The sequence below is a fragment of the Doryrhamphus excisus genome, linkage group LG1 (assembly GCF_037039965.1).
Source record: "Doryrhamphus excisus strain RoL-2023G ecotype Guam linkage group LG1, RoL_Dexc_Guam_v1.1, whole genome shotgun sequence".
In the NCBI taxonomy this organism is placed as follows: Eukaryota; Metazoa; Chordata; class Actinopteri; order Syngnathiformes; family Syngnathidae; genus Doryrhamphus; species Doryrhamphus excisus.
Window position 1 is genome coordinate 4772435 of NC_136357.1, and position 27542 is coordinate 4799976.

General features: G+C 39.3%; 1 protein-coding gene across 1 annotated transcript in view; it reads left to right on the forward strand.

Annotated features, from left to right (window-relative positions):
• Window positions 1–27542, forward strand: part of nrn1la (neuritin 1-like a) — a 60904-nt gene that overhangs the window by 18847 nt on the left and 14515 nt on the right. The window contains exon 2 of the mRNA XM_058076445.2: window positions 23965–24115. Within this exon, the coding sequence (XP_057932428.2) occupies window positions 23965–24115 (151 nt within the window). The remainder of the gene's footprint in view (window positions 1–23964; window positions 24116–27542) is intronic.

Below are 27542 nucleotides of genomic sequence, written 5' to 3' on the forward strand. Positions count from 1 at the left end.
ATTATTTTTATTATTTTGTATTTTTATTTTTTTTGTCTCATACCGAAGTAGGAGGTGATATGACCATACAATGACATAATGGGTACTTTAGTAACCGCTGATATGTATATTACTTCATGACTGGTTCAAGACTCTTCATCCTTGTATTTAGCAAACATCAACTGCTTGTATTGTTTCTTGAATTCGCTAGTGAATTCGGTTAGTGGATAAAATTTTTGTTAATTACATGCAATAATCCGGGTTGCACGGCGGTCGAGTGGTTAGCGCACAGACCTCACAGCTAGGAGTTTGCATGGGTTTTTCATCGGGGACTCCGGTTTCCTCCCACATTCCAAAAACATGCTAGGTCAATCAACAGTTTTGCCTAAGGATGTTCCGATCAGGGTTTTATGATTCCAATACTGATCCCGATGTACTACCGGCTATATTAGGGGTCACCAAGGTTTTTTTCTCATCAGAGCTACTTTTATAAAAATGAAAATGGCCAAGAGCTACTTGTTTTTGTAGCTTATAGCTTAACATGAACAAAATGCAAATATCCATTTGTTCACTTCCTGCTTTCCTAATATAATTTTTTAAACATTTTTTTGTAATTTTTGTCCCGTACCAAAGTACGAGATGATATGACCATACAATGACATAATAGGTATTATAGTAAGTGTCTATATATAACATATTGATATATATATAGCACATCATGACTGGTTCAAGACTCTAAAATGAATTTAATTTGGCATAAGACGAATACACAAATGGATGACCAGAAAAGACATTTTCCCGCAAGCTCTTGTTCCAACCGTTGAATCCTACGGTATTGATCGGACTGCCACAGATGTATAGTGTAACACCTGGTGGAGACACGATATACCCATTAGCAACATGCAGTCACTTGACTCTTTTCAATGGTGCTGGGAGTTCTCTTAAAGCTTACTGCTCTGTGCTAAAGACAAGACCTTAATGGCGGCAAAGCGTACGTTGAAATGGACCCGTGCTTATTTTGTCATTGTGTTTTGGCGTATTTCTGGTTTGCCACAGTCTGAACAAACAATACAGTATGTCGTACGTATGTACCATGTGATTGATTGGCAACAAGTAAAGGGTGTACCCCGCCTGGGGTAAACTGCAACTCTAAAAATTGTCATCTTTTTGCATTTGTTCACTTCCTGCTTTCCATAATACAGTTGAAGTTTTTTTTTGTTTTTTTTTTAATAATGTACCTCGTACCGAAGTACAAGGTGATATGACTATACAATGACATAATGGGTACCAAAATGGGTACCAAAAATCTAAATTTATAAATGAGATTTAGCCACTATTGTCTCGGAAGCAGATTGAGTCCAAAAAATTGTAGACCAATGTAACAGGCCACTTTAGCCGAAATTATCATCTAGTACTTTTACAATCAGTAACTGTTACATTTGTTCACTTCCTGCTTTCCTAATATAGTTATTTTTATTATTTTGTCTTTTTATTTTTTTGTCACATACCTAAGTACGTGGTGATATGACCATACAATGACATAATGGGTACCATAGTAACCGCTGATATATATAGCACATCATGACTGGTTCAAGACTCGTCACCCTTGTATTTAGCAAACATCGCCTGCTTGTATTGTTTCTTTTTGTCATCTTTTTGCAACAGTTGGTTGACTTATTTCCAAAATATCTACTTATTGTTTGTCTTTTTCCTTGTGACTCCTCCTCTTTTTACGCAAAAAAAAGAAAGATTAAATTACGCCAAAAATTATGCAAAAAAAATGCAAAAAATTATGCAAAAAAATTATGCAAAAAATTATGCAAAAAATTATGCAAAAAATTATGCAAAAAATTATGCAAAAAATTATGCAAAAATTATGCACAAATTACGCACAAAATTATGCACAAAATTATGCAAAAAAATTGCAAAAAATTTAACATAATTAATTAAATAAAGCAGTTACTGCTGTTGTGCTATTGCTCAAGAAACTTTTACTTTACTTTTACTTTACTTTACTTTTACTGGAAATAACTGGTTTTATTTACGTAATGGTTGGTTGATACCAAAATTTGCCATTTAACCCACCCCTCTACTGACCACGTGTCAGTTCTAGTTGAAAGGAAACAAAAAATTATTTACTTCAACGAGCATGATTTTTAGCATTTAGAGGTACACTAGTTTAGAATGAATCAACAGCGCCTCTGCTGGTTGCAGCTAAGAAGTGCACAATATTTTGCCTCACTTGCTTCAATATGTGATTAATCAGTAATCCATTTTTACACAATGATCAGAATGGTCAATGGTGGATGAATTGACTACTCTATTATTATTATTATTTATGAAGATATAAGTTATTCAATGAAGTGAATGTGGCAGTAAACTGCTCTTATTTGCTCAGGAGATTGGACCGCATGCAAACAGGATAATTTGATGCGATTGCAAAGTACGGGGGGGGCCTATTGTGGTTGTCAGAGTACTTCTTCTTGATAGTTCAATGCTTGTAAAGCCCGGTGGGACCGGTCTTTATTCACTTGTGTGTCTTTTTGTGGTGCAGAAATACACATTAGCAGTGCGGTGCAATGCAACAAAAGTCATTGTTTGTGCTGCACATATGTTAGTTTAGAGCCAAAACAGGGCCAACCTGAGCAGAATGAAATTGATTTTTTTCTCAAAGATTGTTTGTATAAAGCATGAAAGTACGGTAACAGTAGAATACCAAGTAGAAGAGGAAGTATAGGAACACTTGTTCTTTCTGCAGTTTATCATTCTTTAGCGTTTTGGTTGACTCTGCATGAGTGACTGTGTTAGGCTTGTGTCAACACACATGCATGTGAGGTCTTTTTTTTTTTTCCTTTATTTGGGCAAATATATGAAACATTACAGTGCATTTCTTACATCAATCAAAATATAACTTTCCATTATTTACATTTGTATTCAAGAGTAGGAAGAAGCAAAGCTTATTAAATCCTACCCCTCCATCTGGTATTTTTACAATCAGTAACTGTTACATTTGTTCACTTCCTGCTTTCCTAATATAATTAAAGTTTTTTTGTGTTTTTACTTAATTTTATATTTTTTTTTATTTTATTTTTATTTTTACATTAATTTTATTTATTTTTTATTTTATTTAATATTTTTTAATTTTGTACCCTAATTTTTAAACCCTGCCTCTCTTCCACATGTCCAAAAGGAGTAGGAAGAAGCAAAGCTTATTAAATCCTACCCCTCCATCTGGTACTTTTACAATCAGTAACTGTTACATTTGTTCACTTCCTGCTTTCCTAATATAATTAAAGTTTTTTTGTGTTTTTTTTACTTTATTATTATTATTTTTTATTTTTAAATTATTTTTTTTTATTTTATTTAATATATTTTAATTTTGTAAAAAAAAATTAGTTTTTTATTTTTTATTTTTTGTCGGCTGAAGCAAAAGCTTATAATGCCTACCCCTTTTTTTGCAAGATATAATCATGTTCATGCCACTGTCTTGTTTTCCCCTGTTATTATTATCATTGTAATATTATTATTATTATTATTATCATTATTGTTATAATCTTTATCATTATTACCATCATTATAATCATCATTAATATTACCATTTTCATCATTATAGTTTTTTCATTTTTTTTTTAATTATTTATTTTTCGGTGGAGTGGTTAGCGCGCAGACCTCAAAGCTAGAAGGACCAGGGTTTGATTCCACCCTCAGCCATCTCTGTGTGGAGTTTGCATGTTCTCCCCGTGCATGCGTGGGTTTTCTCCGGGTACTCCGGTTTTCCTCCCACATTCCAAAAACATGCTAGGTTAATTAGCGACTCCAAATTGTCCATAGGTATGAATGTGAGTGTGAATGGTTGTTTGTCTATATGTGCCCTGTGATTGGCTGGCGACCAGTCCAGGGTGTACCCCGCCTCTCGCCCAAAGACAGCTGGGATAGGCTCCAGCATCCCCCGCGACCTTTGTGTGTCAATTTATTAGCCCACTTTTTTTTGTGACATTTACTTATTTTCTGAATTGCATGTGTCTAATCTTGTGCATTAAAAAAAAACAAGAACTTAAGACTGTGTCTGGACAGGTAAGACCAACCCAAACATCAGTATCTTCTTGTTAAACCCTACCTGAGGTTTAACAAGAAGATACTGATGTCTTACTTGAAGAAAAGTACTGAAGTACTGAATCAGCACTACTGATCATAGGATAGATTGTCTCTGCACTCAATTAGCATGTACTAAGTATTCAAGCGTCCCATGGAGGAGGATGAACAGACACAGCCGTATTTCACCACTCTTGTGAATGTAGCCTGGGTGTGTTCGACGTTCTGAGGATAAACTCCAGCTGTGACCTCACATGGGATATGCTGATGAATAGTCACTCTCATACATAGTAACACACTCCAGTCAGCAGGGGACAAATTGTTTCCACTACTTTCATATCTGTCCTTTTTGTCCTTTTTTTTCCCCCCCCTTTGAGTTCCTGCCATGCAATGCGATAGTTCGCTAGAAATGTAGCTAGACCTCCAATTTGAGAAATTTCAATCACACCGGATTAAAATGAAGACACGTACATTCAGGCATTCCTGTTATTAAAACCAATTTCATCAACCATCGCAAGCTTTAGACTAAAAAGTCCTGGGTAAACTATGAGCTGGAAACCTCATATAAAAAATATATAACATAAAGTGGCCAGAAATATTTCAATATTGAACAAAGCAAAATTTGTTCTCCACACTCTTTATTGCTCTCTGGTTCTACCATATCTTACTTATTGTGTCCGAAATATGGGCTAATAACTATAAAAGCAATCTTCACTCGCTAAATGTACTGCAAAAAAAAGGTCAGTAAGGATAATTCATAATGCCGCCTACAGAGAACATACTAACTCCTTATTTCTAAAATCACAAATACTTCAACTTGCTGATATAGTTCATCTTCAAACAGCTAAAATAATACATAAGGCTAAAAATAACCAATTAGCTAAAAATGTCATCCAATACTTCTCTACAAGAGAGGAGAAATATGATCTCAGGGAAGAACTACATTTGAAACACTTATATGCTAGGACTACGTTAAAAAGCCATAGCATTTCAGTATGTGGAATCAAACTATGGAATGGATTGAGTAAGACCCTCAAACAATGCACAACGATGAGCCAATTCAAGAAACAATACAAGCAGTTGATGTTTGCTAAATACAAGGATGAAGAGTCTTGAACCAGTCATGATGTGCTATATATATCACTATATTGACACTTACTATGGTACCCATTATGTCATTGGATGCTCATATCACCTCCTACTTCGGTATGTGAAAAAAAATTAATAATTAAAAAAAAACTACATTATGGAAAGCAGGAAGTGAACAAATGTAACAAATACTGATTGTAAAAGTACCAGATGGAGGGGTAGGATTTAATAAGCTTTGCTTCTTCCTACTCCTTTTGGACATGTGGAAGAGAGACAGGGTACACCCTGGATTGGTCGCCAGCCAATCACAGTGCACATATAGACAAACAACCATTCACACTCACATTCATACCTATGGCCATGTCTTTGGATCGAAGACATTAATAATTCATACGTTTCACAAGTTAGTTAAAATGAATGTAATAAATAGCTAAAAGTTCTAATAAATGTCATTAAAAACGCTAAGATTAAAAAGTTTACAGAGTGAGACATCTTCTCTAGAAAGTATCGTTTTGGGCCACTAGAGTGCTTTGACAAGATTTGTTGTTTTCTTGCAGAAATGCTTGTTTCTTAGGAAATGATCATCTTTGTAAGTATATTGGTGTATAAAGCACTTACATAGATGTTTTTTTTATTTCAAAAGTTGTACTTGTTTTGTCAAGTTCGCTAACTTCATGCTAATGCTACCTTCCATTTGTAATTGGGGTACGTGTGTTAGCTAACTGTTAGCTGATGTGTGTTTAGCCTGCAACATGAGCAGTATTGGAATTTTATTTTATTTTTTTCTGTATGTTTCAGTTACCACTTTTTTTTTTTTACAAGAAAGCTTCATAAAGCAAGAAAAGCAAGTCTTGTGTGCGGAGTTTTCTTCATTGGTTTGCTAGCTGTCTAGCGCCATACAGACCGCACACCTATGGACAATTTGGAGTCGCTAAATAACCTAGCATGTTTTTTGGAATGTGGAAGGAAAAACCCACGCATGCACGGGGAGAACATGCAAACTCCAAACAGAGATAACCGAGCATGGAATCGAACTCGGGTCTCCTAGCTGCGTGTCATACGCGCTAACCACTCAACCACCGTGCAGCCCAAAATGCAAATACATTTTTTTTATTTTACAAACAGCTTGTGGGAGCTGACTTGCGGCAGGACATATACAGTATCCACTTCATTCTACCCGTCATGACGGAGGTGAGCAATAGATGTACCTGAACATCACCACCTGAGCACAAAGCCTGCTTGTTCGTCCTTTTTTTACAAAACAAAATGGTGGTCTTGCAAAACAGCTGCAGTCTTATTCAAACACTGGAAAAAAAAATCAGGAATTCTATACATTTTTTCATAAATGTGAATTTTGGCATTTTGGGGACACCATCTTTGTACTTTAGTCAGGAATGTGTGAGCTGTTTTGTGTGGGCGGGGCAATCGAACTAGCTTGTTATGTGCAATATTTTATGAAAAAGACTATACTCTGGCAAGCTCACCGCAGTTATTAATATATTATTTAGATCTCTCTACATGTTAGAATATGTCGATATTAAATGGGTAATCATCCATTTTTTATACCATTTGTATTTCATTAAAGTCACATTAATACCTAATCAAGAGGAGTAATATAATAAGAATATTCCAAAAACATGCTAGGTTAATTAGCGACTCCAAATTGTCCATAGGTATGAATGTGAGTGTGAATGGTTGTTTGTCTATATGTGCCCTGTGATTGGCTGGCGACCAGTCCAGGGTGTACCCCGCCTCTCGCCTAGAATCAGCTAATGGATCCTACCCTCTCGCCCAAAGACAGCTGGGATAGGCTCCAGCACACCCCAGCAACCCTCGTGAGGATAAGTGGTAGAAAATGAATGAATGAATGTCTCCAAATGACATGAATACAAAAAAATAATAATAACATAAAAAATAACAACATGGCTCTACGGTGTAGGAGGGGTTAGCGTGCAGGCCACACAGCTTTGAGACTCAGGTTTGATTCTGTGATCCACTAATATTAATGCATCATACTTTCTATATTTGTTTCTACAAAAAATTGCGGCCTACAAATTGCACGCGGGCTACACTTTGGACATCATTGGTTTACATATTTCTGTGCTGTTTTTGTAGCGCCATCAGGCTGAGACAGGCTGCAGGCTTCCACAGTGGTTCACACACACAATAGGCTTTTGGAGGTGCGCTAAAAAATAATAATAACATAAAAAATAACAACATGGCTGTACGGTGTAGGGGGGGGTTAGCGTGCAGGTCACACAGCTTTGAGACTCAGGTTTGATTCTGTGGTCCACTAATATTAATGCATCATACTTTCTATATTTGTTTCTACAAAAAATTGCGGCCTACAAATTGCACGCGGGCTACACTTTGGACATCATTGGTTTACATATTTCTGTGCTGTTTTTGTAGCGCTATCAGGCTGAGACAGGCTGCAGGCTTCCACAGTGGTTCACACACACAATAGGCTTTTGGAGGTGCGCTAAAAAATAATAATAACATAAAAAATAACAACATGGCTGTATGGTGTAGGGTGGGTTAGCGTGCAGGCCACACAGCTTTGAGACTCAGGTTTGATTCCCAGCGAAATGAACAGGGTCATCACCCCTAAAATACCCTTTCAGTCCATTCAGTTGCAAATGCTTTTTTTTTTTTGAGTGGCTGGAGAGTCAGCTGCACGGTGATCGAGTGGTTAGCGTGCCGACCTCACAGCTAGTAGACCCGAGTTCAATCCCACCCTCGGCCATGTCAGTGTGGAGTTTGCATGTTCTCCCCGTGGGTTTTCTCCGGGTACTCTGGTTTCCTCCCACATTCCAAAAACATGCTAGCTTAATTAGCGACACCAAATTGTCCATAGGTATGAATGTGAGTGTGAATGGTTGTTTGTCTATATGTGCCCTGTGATTGGCTGGCTGACCACTTCAGGGTGTGCCCTGCCTCTTGCCAAAAAAGACAGCTGGGATAGACTCCAGCACCAACCACGACTCTTGTTAGGACAAACGGTAGAAAATGAATGAATAATGAATAAACAGACATTACAGAAACATCAAAACAGTTTACATTGTATTGTCTATTTTTCCTTGAAAAATACATAAGAACAAGCACCGCTTAACAAGCGAGGAATAAAATTACCCAATTTATACGTCTCTCCTCTGCAGGCTGTTTCATTCTGCTGGTCTGACATCAGCATAACTCATGAAAATTATATGAATTACACATTAACTGTGACTCTGTGAAATGGTCCCGTGTAGATAAAAGATGAGCTGTAATTTCAAGAGTTGTCATCCGAGGTGGATGAAAGTAGTCCTGCGTGGGAGGAACTTCTTGCTTCCAAATGGAGCATCACATGACTTGAAAAAAAATTGACTTTATGAACAAGTCCAACCAGCACATCTCATTTATGCTAACAGATATTGACCTTGTCCGCAGAGGATCCTTGTCTTTTCACAGCTTACTCAATCCTAAGTCACTTACTTGAAAGGGTGAAGTACCCACTCGCTTTTTTTCTTCTAACTCGCTTTCACAGTATTATTATTTAGTATTTTTGTCACGAGATGTCAGGTTCAAACTCCTGTGACACTTTTAAAAACACTTAAATACAGAAATACAGAAGAGACAGACAACAATATTCAAAGTTACTCGCAGCGAGGAGAGTGAAACCACATACCCAGTGACATGCCACTCGCTTTCACAGTATTATTATGTAGTATTTTCGTCACCTGATGCCAGGTTCAAACTCCTGTGACACTTTTAAAAACACTTAAATACCGAAATACAGAAGAGACAGACAACAATATTCAAAGTTACTCACAGCGAGGAGAGTGAAACCACATACCCAGTGACATGCCACTCGCTTTCACAGTATTATTATGTAGTATTTTCGTCACCTGATGCCAGGTTCAAACTCCTGTGACACTTTTAAAAACACTTAAATACAGAAATACAGAAGAGACAGACAACAATATTCAAAGTTACTCGCAGCGAGGAGAGTGAAACCACATACCCAGTGACATGCCACTCGCTTTCACAGTATTATTATGTAGTATTTTCGTCATCTGATGTCAGGTTCAAACTCCTGTGACACTTTTAAAAACACTTAAATACCGAAAATACAAAAGAGACAGACAACAATATTCAAAGTTACTCGCAGCGAGGAGAGTGAAACCACATACCCAGTGACATGCCACTCGCTTTCACAGTATTATTATGTAGTATTTTCGTCGTCTGATGTCAGGTTCAAACTCCTGTGACACTTTTAAAAACACTTAAATACAGAAATACAAAAGAGACAGACAACAATATTGAAAGTTACTCGCAGTGAGGAGAGTCAAACCACATACCCAGTGACATGCCACTCGCTTTCACAGTATTATTATGTAGTATTTTCGTCACCGGATGTCAGGTTCAAACTCCTGTGACACTTTTAAAAACACTTAAATACCGAAATACAGAAGAGACAGACAACAATATTCAAAGTTACTCGCAGCGAGGAGAGTGAAACCACATGCCCAGTGACATGCCACTCGCTTTCACAGTATTATTATTTAGTATTTTCGTCACCTGATGCCAGGTTCAAACTCCTAGGACACTTTTAAAAACACTTAAGTACAGAAATACAGAAGAGACAGACAACAATATTCAAAGTTACTCACAGCGAGGAGAGTGAAACCACATGCCCAGTGACATGCCACTCGCTTTCACAGTATTATTATGTAGTATTTTCATCACCCGATGTCAGGTTCAAACTCCTGTGACACTTTTGAAAACACTTAAATACCGAAATACCGAAGAGACAGACAACAATATTCAAAGTTACTCGCAGCGAGGAGAGTGAAACCACATACCCAGTGACATGCCACTCGCTTTCACAGTATTATTATGTAGTATTTTCGTCACCGGATGTCAGGTTCAAACTCCTGTGACACTTTTAAAAACACTTAAATACAGAAATACAGAAGAGACAGACAACAATATTCAAAGTTACTCGCAGCAAGGAGAGTGAAACCACATACCCAGTGACATGCCACTCGCTTTCAGAGTATTATTATGTAGTATTTTCATCACCAGATGTCAGGTTCAAACTCCTGTGACACTTTTAAAAACACTTAAATACAGAAATACCGAAGAGACAGACAACAATATTCAAAGTTACTCGCAGCACGGAGAGTGAAACCACATACCCAGTGACATGCCACTCGCTTTCAGAGTATTATTATGTAGTATTTTCATCACCGGATGTCAGGTTCAAACTCCTGTGACACTTTTAAAAACACTTAAATACCGAAATACAGAAGAGACAGACAACAATATTCAAAGTTACTCGCAGCGAGGAGAGTGAAACCACATACCCAGTGACATGCCACTCGCTTTCACAGTATTATTATGTAGTATTTTTGTCACCTGATGCCAGGTTCAAACTCCTGTGACACTTTTAAAAACACTTAAATACCGAAAATACAAAAGAGACAGACAACAATATTCAAAGTTACTCGCAGCGAGGAGAGTGAAACCACATATGCAGTTCACACTCCTCTCTTTTGGGGGGTCCCTACTACATGGTCGTGCAACTCTAAAGGAGGGGGGCAGTCAGTTGGAGTCAAACAGTCTGTATTTGTTTGTCTATGTGTGTGTGTGTATGTGAGAGTGATTACTTTTATTGTTTTATGAGTTCTTATCTTGACACATTCTTGCAGGATTAACATGGGGGGTCGCCGGGGGTCTCTGATCACGGTCTCGGGAACATTCTTTCTTCAGCACATTCAAACACTCTTTCTATTGTCTAAGCAAATAGATATAAGGGTGATAACTAATATTATATTCTTTCTATCTACATTTTATTCTAACACCCGACAAACACAACGGCGACACACGGCGAGCTGTTAATGGAGAGGCACTCTAAAGCGTGTTTCCAAGCCAATCACATTACGTAGGACTCTAATTATAACACCTTTACTTCCATAAACACACAGGGAGCCAGGCCAACACACAAACACACACACACACACACACACACATGCATCTAAGTAAACAGTGTGTGGTCTCAAAGGTACACGCTTTCTCACGCAAGCTCTGCCAGCCGGAGCACCGTCATTATCTTCTAAATATGTTTTTCATGAGAAGGTGCGTCACAACTAGAACCTCCTTAGCAAAAGTTGTCATGGCATCACTTACTACTGCGACATGGATTATTGGCAAAAGGGGTGATAACATGGAGCTGGGTGTATCATTTAGGGATGGATTGACAGCTGAAGAAAAATAGCTGCAGGTCTAATCAATTTGAGTCTCTGTGTGTGTGTGTCAGGTGAGGAGAGCAGCAGGCATCAGCAGCATTTCCGTCCAGTCAGCAGTGATCTTGCCAGCCTCTGCACAACTGGACTCATGAATAGATCAGTACTGTGGATGTTTGTGTGCAAGCATGTATCAAGATGCCATCTGCATTCTTTCCGCCAACAGTGAAAAATAACAGCTGTAGTGTTGGGCAACACCTTTCATGCATTTTAAAGCACCACCACGAGTAGTTAGAGGAACTGCAGCGGAAGTTCATAGACACGATTTCCCAGTGTCGGATCGTGAGATGTAAATATGACTTTGCAGGGATGTGCGCTTAGCTTAACACAATTTTATTATGACACTCAAATAACATACACAGTAATTTTTCCAGTTTTATTTCTATATTTGTTTCTACAAAAAATTGCGGTCTACAAATGGCCCGCAGGCTACACTTTGGATATCATTGGTTTACATATTTCACAGGGATAGAGCGTGTCTGTGCTGTTTTTGTAGCGCTATTAGGCTGAGACAATGCTGCAGGCTTCCACAGTGGTTCACACACACAATGGGCTTTTGGAGGTGCGCTTCCGCCACAGTGCTTTTTCTTGTTACTTTATGCTTTTTGTTTGTAAACCAATGAAGACAGCTGGGATAGGCTGTGTGGAGTTTGCAGGTTCTCCCCGTGCATGTATGGGTTTTCTCCGGGTACTCCGGTTTCCTCCCACATTCCAAAAACATGCTAGGTTAATTGGCGACTCCAAATTGTCCATAGGTATGAATGTGAGTGTGAATGGTTGTTTGACTATATGTGCCCTGTGATTGGCTGGCGACCAGTCCAGGGTGTATCCCGCCTCTCGCCCGAAGACAGCTGGGATAGGCTCCAGCACCCCCGCTCATTCAACACTCAGATGTTAGGCTTGGCTTGGATCATATTGGACTTCTTAGTTGTATTTCATCAGAAAATGTGCAAATTCAGCAATTTTTATTTAAGAAAATCTTAAATACAACAGGAATCATACAGAAAATGTATTTATAACACAGTTCGACGAACAAATATTTATTTTATGTTATCATTATTCATCTGTCTCCCCTGATATGGTCCATCGGTGTTGCATTATAGTACACCTCATGTCAGTATCCTACACGTTTCACATTTATCCATCACACGCCCCGGGCTTTTGCCTTTATCAGTTTTGAGGTTCAGAGGCTGCTATAAATGTGGGCTCATTATCCCATCCGCTTTCGTGCATCTCAGCACACAGCAAATTTGAAGACTTATTCCACACATTAAAGTCTATGGAGAGAGATGAATAGTTTCCCCCTACAGGTGTGGCTATGTCTCTGTGTTATGAAGACCATCAATCAAAACAAATCTAGATGTTCAAAACTGGCAATAGATCAAAACTCCTTTTAGTCTGGATGCTATGAGAGAGGACAATGAGAACCGGTATCTTATCTTATTTGTTTTAGATGAGTCAAGGACAAGATAATGTTTGAATCAGTGTGCTTCCGAAAGTCGGAAAAATCACTATTGTTGTTTCTTCAGGCAGAAAGACTTCTATTGTTTAGATTCCAATGCAGATGCAGAGAAAACAAAAGATAGGGTGCAGACAGGAGCATGAAAAAAAAAAACATCTTATAATTCAAGGATGAACAAACTGATGTAGATCTATGAGTGCTAAGTCTATGCTTATTTCTTACATTTATTTTTTGTTTGTCTGTACTGTGATCAGCTTTATCTTATGTATCTTCCACCGATGAAGCACTTTGCGACACTTTCCCACAAAGGGAAAAAATGCGTCCGTACATCTAAGATACATCCGTCTGTGCTTGGGAGAATGGTAGATGGTGTGTTCAAGGACCGTCAAACAAAGTAGGATTAATCGCCGCCGTTTGCAGTTTTGATTTAATTGATTTATTAATTAATTTATTACATAATTTAATCAAAATTAACTGAAATAATTAAAATGTAATTAATTTATTAAATTTAATTGATTTAATTTAATGTTTTATGACTATTGCTTTGTGTTTTAGGTTATTGCATTATGATAATTATATTTCATGAAGGAAAGCTGCATTGTGGAATTTTTTTAAAATAATAATCGTTACCTCCTGCTCCTGAATTACTTATTTCTTACATTTATTTTTTGTTTGTCTGTACTGTGATCAGCTTTATCTTATGTACCTTCCACCGATGAAGCACATCCATACATCTAAGATGTACATCCGTTTTTGCTTGGGAGAATGGTAGATGGTGTGTTCAAGGACCGTCAAACAAAGTAGGATACAAAGTAGGAAATTAATCTATTAAATAAATTTAATTAAAATTTATTAAATTAATTAAAATTTAATTTTAAATTAATTTAATTAATTAAATTTAATTTATTTATTTAATTGATTTAATTTAATGTTTTATGACTATTGCTCCGTGTTTTAGGTAATTTCGTTATTTCATTATGATGATTATATTTCATGAAGGAAAGCTGCATTGTGGAAATTTTTTAAAAATAATAATCGTTACCTATTGCTCCTGCATTACTTATTTCTTACATTTATTTTTTGTTTGTCTGTACTGTGATCAGCTTTATCTTATGTACCTTCCACCGATGAAGCACTTTGCGACAACCGCCTACCCCATCATCTCGACATGCGTTGAGCTAAAATCTCATTTTTGATTGAAGGAGACTCTCCTAAAACATTCCTCGGAGGCATTCAATTCCACAAATCTGACACATTTCAAGGCCACGCTCTGAACATGGCAGTTGATGACTGAGATCAGAATCCAATTTTAGAAACTCAGTCGCAATCCCATCTACGTATAGTACTGTATATGTGATACATAACAAGGGCCTCATTTATCAATAAGTTTTTTAATGAGTGACTTCTTATGTCATATCTTTGACTTTTTTTTTTTTTTTTACCCAACTGAATACATTTTGAGCCTGAATGTTCCCACATTGGCTTCCCAAACGTTGTACCCTCTGTAAGGGATGACACTGTACACAAACACACACACAGAAAAGCTGGCAATATTTTGACATTTTGATCACAGGGGGATGTTTGTTTAGACACTCTCATCTACAGAGCCTGTAGAAAGGGGGGGGGGGGGGTATCTTGCCTGTATCTTGTCATGTTTATGTCGGATATTTATTGACAAAAGGAACATATTCTCAAATGGTTGTGGTTTGTAACTGACTATTAATTGTAATTTTTTCATTTTTTTTACCCATCATCTACAATTCTTCAAAGTGGTGAAAAACTGTTAGCATAAGACAGCTAACAATGCACATATTGAGGATTCACCGCATCCACATTTAAGAAAAAAAATCCATTGTTTTATGGTTCTATATACACACGGTGACCATGTGGCATGATGCAAATTCATGATAATATGTAATACTTGATTATTTTAAGCATTGATTCCGCAACGTTAGGTCAAACAATAACATTTTCCAACATTTTTACTATGGTACCCATTATGTCATTGGATGGTCATATCACCTCCTACTTCGGTACAAGGTACATTATTAAAAAAACAAAAACAAAAAAAAACCTTAAAGTGTATTATGGAAAGCAGGAAGTGAACAAATGTAACAGTTACTGATTGTAAAAGTACCAGATGGAGGGGTAGGATTTAATAAGCTTTGCTTCTATGCATTCAATTGTAATCTGATGCATGTTCAAATGAAATAAAACCATTACCATTACCATTCTTGTAACGTTGTCGTGTAGCACCAGTGGCACATATAGACAAACAACCATTCACACTCACATTCATACCTATGGACAATTTGGAGTCGCTAATTAACCTAGCATGTTTTTGGAATGTGGGAGGAAACCGGAGTACCCGGAGAAAACCCACGCAAACTCCACACAGAGATGGTTGAGGGTGGAATCGAACTTGGGTTTCCTAGCTGTGAGGTCTGCGCACTAACCACTCGATCGCCGTGCAACCAACTCTCCAGCCAATCAAAAAAAAAACATTTGCAACTGAACGGCCTGAAAGGGTATTTAAGGGGCGGTGACCTTGTTCATTCCGCTCACAAAAAAGAACCAGTTCTTTTGATCTGTTCGTTCATTATCGACACATCACTAGATTCCTCTTTTCTCTATAGCTGCAATGTCATTACTTACTTGTCCACAGTTCAATGGAAAGAAATCTCGATGGGAATGCAAACATATTCCAGCTGCTTATAATTATATACTGTAGTTTCCGAGAAACTTTGATGAAAAAGTCAATTTCTGCTACCGTTCATGGAATTTCTCGACATGAATGCATTTTATCCACAAAACTCAAACATATGTCCAAAGTCTAGACATATTAAAGTGAATGTATTGGAAAGAGCCTTTCAGATAGAACCGGTTACTTGAAGACATATGGTACATTCTGATAAACTGCACTGCGTTACTCGCTACTACAGTTTTTCTCGATTGTTTAAACACATTTTCTGAAAGGATGCCTCATATTCTCAGAACTCTACACACAAATCCAAAAATCGTTTCTGAAAAAACCCTCAATTCTCAATTCAAAACAGTCTTCGTTCTTCTCAAAATGGCGTTTTGTCTCCAAATGATGCACACAAACCACTATATGAACAAACATTTAAGATTAAGATATGCCTTTATTCGTCTCTCAGTGGGGAAATTTGAGTACAGAGTCAGTTAAGCAGTACAAAATACACAATATAGAAAAATAAACAATATAAACAACCCAAGTATTACATTTATATGAAGCAGTTGAACACTGATGTGCTCAGTGTAAAACACTGTGATTCCATCATATTCATCATGAATCGGACCTTTTTGTGTTCAGTGTGACACTTATTGCAAAATGTTTTAGAATTGTTTTTTTTGGTATTTTTTTGACTCAGAACACAAAATTACACAAAAATATATATTTTTATTTTTCACAGAAAAACAATCTACAAAGTGTTCATCACAGCCAACACAAAGTTCCACATACAGTGGTCTGCATCTAAATGTATACAGCTTCAGTTAAAGAAATAATAATAATCATCAACAAAAAAATCAATCAATAACAAAGCAAAAGACTATGCTGCATCACGTCTTCTGTTTGGGTCAGGCCACAGCACCTCATCTACATCACATGCAAGGTTTTCTCTGGCCAAGCAGCGGGGGAAATATCGCCTAGCATGGCGAATCCAGCCATGGAAAGCATCCGCTGGAATGTCTCCACATGCATCTTCCATAGCTTGGAGAAGGGGATTGTGTGTTTGTGGATTTCTGACCCTTTTCCCAGCCTCTCTCATTGTTAGACCGTGAATTGTAAAAATGTGTGACAGGTGACCCATGTGATGAGTCAGTGTGAATAATAGGAATATTAATTTGACTGTTTTGAGTGACATTGTGTTCTTTGTGAAAACAAGAAGTTTACTTCATGAAAATTGTGCCAAAACTGAAAAAAGTGTGTTGTAGATCTGCATTCTGAATGTAAAAGCAGGAATTGTGCTTATAGTTTAGAAGACTTGGTTGATGGAGTTGGTGCATTGGTTTATATATGTTGTGGTCATTGGGTCTCAGGTATCACAAATTGTGTGTAAACAATCGAGAAAAACTGTAATTTGACTGTTTTGATCGGCATTGTGTTCTTTGTGAAAACAAGAAGTTTACTTCATGAAAATTGTGCCAAAACTCAAGAATTGTGTGTAGTGTTTTGGAAAAAAAAGTGTGTTGTAGATCTGATTTCACTATCGTGAAAAACTGTAATATAAAGCCCCGGCTTATGTAACAAAATGATCTAAGTAAACTTTTTCCGAAGTATCTCTCCGGTAGTGTCATTGAAAACTGCAGTTAGACATGTAAAGGACAAATTGTTGGCGTTTGTTTCGGAGCTGAGTGAATTTAAAACATCACAACACTCAAGTCTTTTTTACTCACCTTAACTCTCTTTTTTTTTTTTTTTTTTTTAATCAGTCAGTCTTCGACTCATTTCTCCTTTTTTTTCCATCTCCTTTCTCTCATATGTGTCTTCATCTTCCATTCCACAGTCATTTTCCCATCCTCGGGTCTTCATTAAAACTTGATGGAGATCACTGAAGCCAATAATCTTCAGGGTAACCGAAGTACCCTGCTTGAAATCAATAGGTTTCCAGAGAAAAAAAAAAAAAAAAAAACACTGATGGAAATGGAGGAAGGGGCTGCTTTATTAAATATTAAACAGTGCATCGCTGTGGCGAGAGTAGGAAAAGTTCTGTTGATGCAGCGACTGACCCAATTAGTATCTCCTGCTCACCTGCCAGCTTCCAGCTGTGCTACGCTCTGACTTGTACTTGTCACGACAAGAGTTTTTCCGGGACAGTAACACACTCCAGGAGTGTTATTCCTACCGTCTTGGAAACTAATCATGACATGATGCACCTGAAGCCGTCACACGCCAGAAGAAAGCCATCTCGGCGATGTCATCAGCAGTCAGTAAAGGATCTCTCTCTCTCTCTCTCTCTCGCTCCACAAAAGGCTGAGCTCAATAAGACATCCCGGGCTTCCTGTGGGAGTTATCACTTTTGTAAGGATGCCTCTGGGACTCGGATCATCTACTCCGAACACCCCCCCTCTTTGCACAGGTTCAGTTCGATGCAGTTAAGTCCTAAATTATTCATACCAACGCCAGGCCAAACTTTGAGTTAAGGTTTATTCTTATTGGTTGTATGCGTAATTTACAGAAATGGTAATTGGGCTAATAAGCGTTTATAATTATTAGCGTTCATTCATTCATTCATTTTCTACCGCTTATCCTTACGAGGGTCGCGGGGGGATGCTGGAGCCTATCCCAGTTGTCTTCAGACTTGAGGTGGGGTACACCCTGGACTGGTGGCCAGCCAATCACAGGGCACATATAGACAAACAACCATTCACACTCACATTCATACCTATGGACAATTTGGAGTCGCTAATTAACCTAGCATGTTTTTTGGAATGTGGGAGGAAACCGGAGTACCCGGAGAAAACCCACGCATGCACAGGGAGAACATGCAAACTCCACACAGAGATGGTGGAATCGAACTTGAGTCTCCTAGCTGTGTGGCCTGCACGCTAACCACTCGTCTTCCGTGAAACCTGAACTATGAAATATTCAAGAAAAAAGTGCTGGAGCCTATCCCAGCTGTTTTTGGACGCGAGAGGCAGGGTATACTCTGGACTGGTGGCCAGCCAATCACAGGGCACATATAGACAAACAACCATTCACACTCACATTCATACCTATGGACAATTTGGAGTCCTCTTGCCAATTAACCTAGCATGTTTTTGGAATGTGGGAGGAAACTGATCAGAGTTGTGATCAATAAATATTGAATTTTCCACCACAAAGTGGTTTACATCCCTAATAATTATAGGAAATGTTTCATTGGTTTGTCTGGGTTCTGATGTAATACAATCTTAACTGGACCCAATCGACTTAATCCAACTTTAGTCTTTTTAGGAACTACATTTCCATATTGTCACTACAGAACTGTGAGGTGCATTCAGGGACACCCCAAACATCACAAGAGAGTCTTTATTATGCATGAAGGTGCAAATGGATATTTCATTCATTCATTCATTTTCTACCGCTTTTTCCTCACGAGGGTCGCGGGGGTTGCTGGAGCCTATCCCAGCTGTCTTTAGGCGAGAGGCGGGGCACACCCTGGACTGGCCGCCAGCCAATCACAGGGCACATATAGACAAACAACCATTCACACTCACATTCATACCTATGGACAATTTGGAGTCGCTAATTAACCTAGCATGTTTTTGGAATGTGGGAGGAAACCGGAGTACCCAGAGAAAACCCACATGTGCACGGGGAGAACATGCAAACTCCACACAGAGATGGCCGACGATGGAATTGAACCCTGGTCAATCTCAAGAGACGCTTGCCGCCTGAGTGCACCTTCTCAACCTGGTGTTTGTGCACCACTGTGGAGGACTGTATTTAGCCTTTGTTATAGTGGGGGTCGAATTCGGGTCACTGGGGTGCTGGAGCCTATCCCAGCTGTCTTCGGGCGAAAGGGTAGGATCCATTAGCTGATTCTGGGCGAGAGGCGGGGTACACCCTGGACTGGTCGCCAGCCAATCACAGGGCACATATAGACAAACAACCATTCACACTCACATTCATACCTATGGACAATTTGGAGTCGCTAATTAACCTAGCATGTTTTTGGAATGTGGGAGGAAAACCCACGCATGCACGGGGAGAACATGCAAACTCCACACAGAGATGGCCGAGGGTGGAATTGAACCCTCGTCTCCTAGCTGTGAGGTCTGCGCACTAACCACTAGACCGCCGTGCCACCCCAAATGGATATTTATATCACTCAAATTAAAGTACAATCTACACTAAAAACGTGAATTGAACATTGATTATGTGGATTATTTGAACACAACCCCATAATTGTTCGGTTGAATCTGGCTTTTGTGAGCTTATACTGTTAAAAAATAAGCATCAGTTGTCATATGTATATTCATCCAAGAGTATGACAATTCTTAGGACAATTATGACGCTAAAAAAAGCTGTCAAACCTCTGATACAAATATGACGTAAAATTGACTTGTTTGATACCCATAATTTGTATAATGGTAGGTGTTGAAATTGACGCACAGTGAAGAGACACCACCACCTAAATGATTTTAATGAGAGACGACCACTGGGATGTACCAACTATTGTTGTTTTTCAGTTACACAACAGCGTTTAGCCGTCAATCAATCTAACCTGACATGCTCCTCTAAAGAGCTGATGTGTGAAACAAAGCTCTAGAAAATCTACTGGAGTCGAGTTGATAGAGCATCCTCGATGAGCTTCTCTGCCTTTTCAAGTGCAGGGTGGCTTAAGTCCAAAAGAACTTGACACTCATTGCTTATAATAACACTTAAAGTGGGATTCAAACGCTCTGCTACTATTAAAGAGACGAGTGTTGTGACAAATACATTTTTAGACATGTGTGGTATTTTTTATCAGTTCATTTATCCATCCGTCCATTTTCTGTACCGCTTATCCTCACGAGGGTCACGGGCATGCTGGAGCCTATCACAGCTGTCAGGGTACACCCTGGACCGGTCGCCAATCACAGGGCACATATATAGACAAACAACCATTCACACTCACATTCATACCTATGGACAATTTAGAGTCGTCAATTAACCTAGCAAAAAAACTTAAATTATATTAGGAAAGCAGGAAGTGAACAAATCTTGAAATACAAAAAAAGTCCTAACTATGAATTGATACGTACTTTGGTACGGGACTAAAATTTTTAAAAAATTTATAAATTAAAAAAACCCCAAAACAAAACAAAATAAAAACCTTAAACCATATTCGGAAAGCAGGAAGTGAACAAATGTAACAGTTACTGATTATAAAAATTCCAGATGGAGGGGTAGGATTTAATAAGCTTTGCTTCTTCCTACTCCTTTTGGACATGTGGAACTGTGAACTGATTATGTGATGCATTCACATAATGCATTACCATTACATATAAACAAACAACCATTCACACATTTGGAGTCGCCAATTAACCTAGCATGCATGTTTTTGGGGAGAACATGCAAACTCCACACAGAGATGCCCGAGCAGGGAATCGAACGCCAGTCTTCTAGCTGTGTGGACTGCACGATATCTACTTCCACACCATGCTGCCTCAATTAATTTTTCATTCATTCATTCATTTTCTACTGCTTATCCTCATGAGGGTCGCGGGGGTGCTGGAGCCTATCCCAGCTGTCTTCGGGCTGAGAAGCGGGGGTACACCCTGGACTGGTCGCCAGCCAATCACAGGGCACATATAGACAAACAACCATTCACGCTCTAGAAAACGAGCATGCATGTTTTGGGGGAGAACATACAAACTCCACACAGAGATAGCCAAGTGGGGAATCGAACCCGGGTTTTCTAGCTGTGTGGCATGTGTGCTAACCACTCAATCACCGTTCTGCCTCAGTTCATTTTTATTACTGTATATTCTAAAGCAATGTAAACAGCCAAAAAGAACCAGATTTTCCCAAAATTGTAGAATTGAAATAAATGACACACAGAAGCAGTGGGCAAGTGTACAGCCGTGAAAGGATCGCAGGGGGTTGGGTGCCTCGGACAAAGTCCCCTGAGCAATGGCGTTGTTGTGGGGATGCAATTGCAGAGGGGTGCTTCTCATCCAAATTCCACATTTAGCCACCTGTCCAAACTCATTTGCATCACATCAGCTCCATTAATTCCTTTCTATCTCCATAAGCGGGTAGCCGTTGAGTGGCTTTAGTGGGCTGTTATGTGTTTTGTTATGGATTGCATAATATTAATAATGCGATGCCGTTCTAATTGTTACCATTCTTTATTCATTGGTGTTGCCTTTTTCGTTTATAGTCAAGCGTTCCCACTTCGGGCTTAGTAAATCCACTTGCAGGTAGTCTGTCAGGTGATATGAGCTTCTAGACGAATGAGTTAGCAGATGAATTGTGGCATGATAAAGCACACATTCGCTGCACTTTAACGTCTGCTTTGCACATGACGTGATGGCGCAGGGATGCTCACTTTTAATTGAATGTTTGTGTTTGTTTTTTATAACCGTCATATCACATCATTTTTAAAGTGATCTGGTAACAACTTTGCTATGTGGGTTATTTATTTTTAATGAGCGGTTGAGTGACGACTGCCTTGTTCTCCATTCAGTTGAGGACGCAAGCGATAATAACAAAGGGGAAAGGACTAAGATACGATGATAAGATATGATATGGGAACATATAATTGGTGAACGTGTGATGCTAATATTTGCTATTTCCGATTACTTGTTGTTTAGAGTCTTATCAGACACTTTATTTGCACCCATTGTTGAGAAGATAGCTGATTTAAAGGCCGCCTTGCTATAATTTCAAGCCTCTGGAAGCCATTCTACAATGCAAAAACTAATATACAGTAAAGTCTCGTTATATCGATATTGGTTATAAGGAATTACTACTTATTACGATACTATTTTCATTTCCCGGCAAATTTCTAGTCTTTTATGATATAATTAGTTCCGTTAGTACGATACCCGGTTATTATGATAATCCGGTTACTACGATGCCCTTTTCATCTCCCGCCAGCCAATTTGGTCTGCTTATATCGATACAAAAGCAGCTTAAATCAATCTTTGCTTAAGGATTTCAATACCAAAAAAAGAACACGGCGAACGGCTGCTTCCAGTCAACTTTATTTTTCACACTTCCACCACCAGAGCGCAGCACACACACCGATTCCCGCACTTCCTGGTTCACAGGTCATGCTCAACCCGCCCCACATAGCTGGCCAAACACATGCCTGCAACAGAAGAACCAACTGACATAGCATACACACCTATTCCAACGAAGACACAAGCGTACAAATACATGTATTTAATTGTGTTGTATTCAGATATCTTTTTATCGCTTGCAATAATCACTGTTTTTCATATGTACATGCTGCCGTTCGTTGGTTCTTCTGTTGCAGGCATGTGTTTGGCCAGCTATGTGGGGCGGGTTGAGCATGACCTGTGAACCAGGAAGTGCGGGAATCGGTGTGTGTGCTGCGCTCTGGTGGTGGAAGTGTGAAAAATAAAGTTGACTGGAAGCAGCCGTTCGCCGTGTTCTTTTTTGGTATTGAAATCCTTAAGCAAAGATTGATTTAAGCTGCTTTTGTATCGATATAAGCAGACCAAATTGGCTGGCGGGAGATGAAAAGGGCATCGTAGTAACCGGATTATCATAATAACCGGGTATCGTACTAACGGAACTAATTATATCATAAAAGACTAGAAATTTGCCGGGAAATGAAAATAGTATCGTAATAAGCAGTAATTCGTTATAACCGATATCGATATAACAAGACTTTACTGTATCATGATTTGGAAACACACTCGCCTCCCTCAAGGACAACATACCGCAAAACAAAAGTTTGCAGATGACACTGCTGTGAATGGACGCATCACCGCGGGGAGCGAAGCGGTCTACAGGATGGACTGCAGGAAAATGGAGTTGAATAAAAGCAAGTAAACAGAATAAAAGATACGTTAAAATACAACATTCATTTGTTTATTTTTATTATTATTATTATTATTATTCTAATTTATAATTATGGCCGGCACGGCGGTTGAGTGGTTAGTGCGCAGACCTCACAGCTAGGAGACCAGGGTTCAATTCCACCCTTCACCCTCGGCCATCTCTGTGTGGAGTTTGCATGTTCTCCCCGTGCATGCTTGGGTTTTTTCCGGGTACTCCGGTTTCCTCCCACATTCCAAAAACATGCTAGGTTAATTGGCGACTCCAAATTGTCCATAGGTATGAATGTGAGTGTGAATGGTTGTTTGTCTATATGTGCCCTGTGATTGGCTGGCGACCAGTTCTTGTGAGGATAAGCGGTAGAAAATGAATGAATGAATGAATATATTCCTTTTGTTGTCTAAAGTAGAACAACTACATAAAAATCATGACTATTATTTATCGCTATCTATCACTGCTACATCATATTGTATACAGTATGTACTATTTAGTGTATGTGTGTTTTAATTTGGGGTACTTTGTGTATTTTCCAGTGGCGAGCCCTTCCTCTATCAGTGCGGTTTCAACCAGAAGGTGTCATTCCATCTACAAGAGCTTTGCTGAGTGTCTCATGGCTTTGGGCGACAGCCTGACAGACAACGCACGCAAGGATGAAGACACACATGAGATACATTCCATCTGCAGGTTAGTGCATTCACTCAAGAGTTTGGAGAAAAAAAATAATCCCAAAAAATTTAATTATATTAATAAAAATAATAATAACTTTGACTTTGTATTCAATTTCCGTTTGTTTACACCACATTGAGCAACGTTTATGTGGAGACCGGATCTCTGCAGGGCCTCCAGTTTATGTATTCTAAACTTAAGACGGGACAAAGTCAGAAGCCAGAATTGTACCACTTCCACATGGAATTGAACCTTTTTTTCACTGTAATATCAGACTGCAGTACAAGTTATGGTAAAGTAATGTAAGGTAATGTCTCATCAATGTAAAATTACTGATGCCTAGTGACCACAATGCTATATACGTATGACTTTCAATATTTTCCGAGTGGTGAGCACGCAGGCCTCACAGCTAGGAGACCCGAGTTCAATTCCTCCCTCGGCCATCTCTGTGTGGAGTTTGCATGTTTCCCACATTCCAAAAACATGCTAGGTTAATTGGTGACTCCAAGTTGTCCATAGGTCTGAATGTGAGTGTGAATGGTTGTTTGCCTATATGTGCCCTGTGATTGGCTGGCCACCAATCCCGAAGACAGCTGGGATAGGCTCCAGCAACCCCCGCGATCCTCGTGAGGATAAGCAGTAGAAAATGAATGAATTAATAAATATTGAGTCAGTGGTTAGCACGCAGACCTCACAGCTTGGAGACCAGGGTTCAATTCCACCCTCGGCCATCTCTGTGTGGAGTTTGCATGTTCTCCCTGTGCATGAGTGGGTTTTCTCCGGGTACTCCGGTTCCCTCCCACATTCCAAAAACATGCTAGCTTAATTAGCGACTCCAAATTGTCCATAGGTATGAATGTGAGTGTGAATGGTTGTTTGTCTATATGTGCCCTGTGATTGGCTGGTGACCAGTCCAGGGTGTAGAAGACAGCTGGGATAGGCTCCAGTACCCCCGCGACCCACATGAGGATAAGCGATAGAAAATGAATGAATGAATGAATAATACGCCCTAGTCCACAACAAAACAGCGATCAATTACTAATTTATTTTTGTGAGAATGACGGAACGAGGTTTGATGTAGCGAGGGACAACTATATTACTAAATTAGTTGTTAATTAGTTTTCTGTCCCACTTTAAACGACCTTAGCACTCGCTACTCAGCAATTTAAGCCTCTTGAATGGACACCACATCATGTTTTGTCATTTAATCATCGCCGTTTAATTCATTCAGCTAATTTTAGCTTGCGGCTTGTGTAGCTTCTTTATTTGCAATCGATGCAGTAAACGTTGTTATTGAGCTAGTAATATTTTGTTATGGGGATTGCTATACAGCTTTTCACAAGCCTTGTAACACGATATTGGATATTTCACAGGCTGGGCATGCAAAGGTTTTTTGCCTTATTTTGCATGTTTTAAGTTTTTATAGGTGTGATTAAATCATTTTAATTATGATAGCTGCAGCTTATCGGTCACCGTGACCAGGATAAGTGGTACATGACTTCGGTCTTGTCAAAAGAAAAGGGATGCAATCATCATCATAGACGTACTCGGTAGTCTGTGCCTGAAAACAAATGGCGTACTCAGCAAAGGAGAGGTTTCCCTGGACTACATCCAAGAGTGCATGCCTCCTTAGGCAGAGTGGGTGGTCAAAAACAATCCTGCACTTCCGTGAGAAAAGTTTGATAGGCGGAACTAATAGTGAGCTCATTATGAACACTATTTAGGACTTGGTCCTGGACAAAAGTATATGTGGGTGCTGCTTAAATATTAGAGAGTGGGTGGGATAGTGGGGGGATAGTTCTGTGCAGGCACAATTGCTTGGGCAATGGATTGCAAGACCGGGTCAATGTTATCCAGTGGAGTGGGAGTGGGAGTGGCAGCATGGTTGCTGAGCTGCTGTAAATTAAATTTGAAGAAACACTATTAATGGCAGTCGAGTGGTTAGCATGCAGACCTCACAGCTAGGAGACCAGGGTTCAATTCCACCCTCGGCCATCTCTGTGTGGAGTTTGCATGTTCTCCCTGTGCACGAGTGGGTTTTCTCCGGGTACTCCGGTTTTCCTCCCACATTCCAAAAACATGCTAGGTTAATTAGCGACTCCAAATTGTCCGCTAAAATACCCTTTCAGTCCGATCAGTTGAAAATGCTTGTTTTTTTTTGAGTGGCTGGAGAGTCAGCTGCACAGTGGTCGAGTGGTTAGCATGCTGACCCGAGTTCAATCCCACCCTCGGCCATCTCTGTGTGGCGTTTGCATGTTCTCCCAGTGGGTTTTCTCCGGGTACTCCAGTTTCCTCCCACATTCCAAAAACATGCTAGGTTAATTAGCGACTCCAAATTGTCCATAGGTATGAATGTGAGTGTGAATGGTTGTTTGTCTATATGTGCCCTGTGATTGGCTGAGGACCAGTCCAGAGTGTACACCGCCTCTCGCCCGAAGACAGCTGGGATAGGCTCCAGCACCTCTGCAACCCTGGTGAGGATAAGCGGTAGAAAATGAATGAATGAATTTTCGTGCTCATCCTGGTCCTTCCAGCTGTTTGTTTGAGCTGCATGCCACTGTTTAGGATGTAGAACATCTCTCATCCATGTTATTTTCCCACTTCCTTTCAGTTACCACTACATTGCTCTTTATCCTGTACCCATGTGTCATCCCTCCCCCTTCACTTTGTCGCTATTCTATTTATACATACTCTTCTTGTGAAGTCATACGCTATCGACCAAGGAAAATCCATTAATGTGCTAGTCTTGGAACAGGATCACTGATTTGAGTGCAGTGTTTCTGTCAAGTAAAATTTGTACAAGAGCTAAAATCAGACGGAATTTATGTGAAGTAAATGGAATGGTCTCAGTGAATGGCACAGGAGATGTCAGTCAAAGCTGGCAGGATTGTAGAGCTGACTGTTTCAGCAGTTGGGACCAGGACTTTCACTTCTTGCACGATACATAATGAAGAAGGCTTTTACCCTCTAAAAGACACTTAATCTGCCAGTGAAGACATTTATGTTCTCACGATAACGCCGCATACATGTGATGGAATGTTCAGCATCCTTAGGTTTGTCGTTATTAATAACTCTTAGAAGTGAGAACTGGTTAGAAGGCATATTACAATTTTGGCCACTGTGGGTCTTAATCTTTACCCTTTCTAAGTACTTGGGCATGCAAGATCTGTTTGGCGACTCCCCTGCCATCCAAGCATCTGCAACCTCGACCCTTCTGGGGCTAGGTGGACATCCTGTTAGTCATAGACGGACTGTGATTACCAGAGAAGCCTAATAACCATTTTTCCCAATCATACTACTCTAGGTCACACTTTCATTGTCAACATGGGCATCATTGAAAACCTGGTAGAACTATAGAATCTTTAGAAAAGTCCTCCTTCAGCGCACTTCAATGGGCCCCCAAGAAGGACTAGTCAGTAGCGGTTCTCCAACTCTTTGGTGCAGA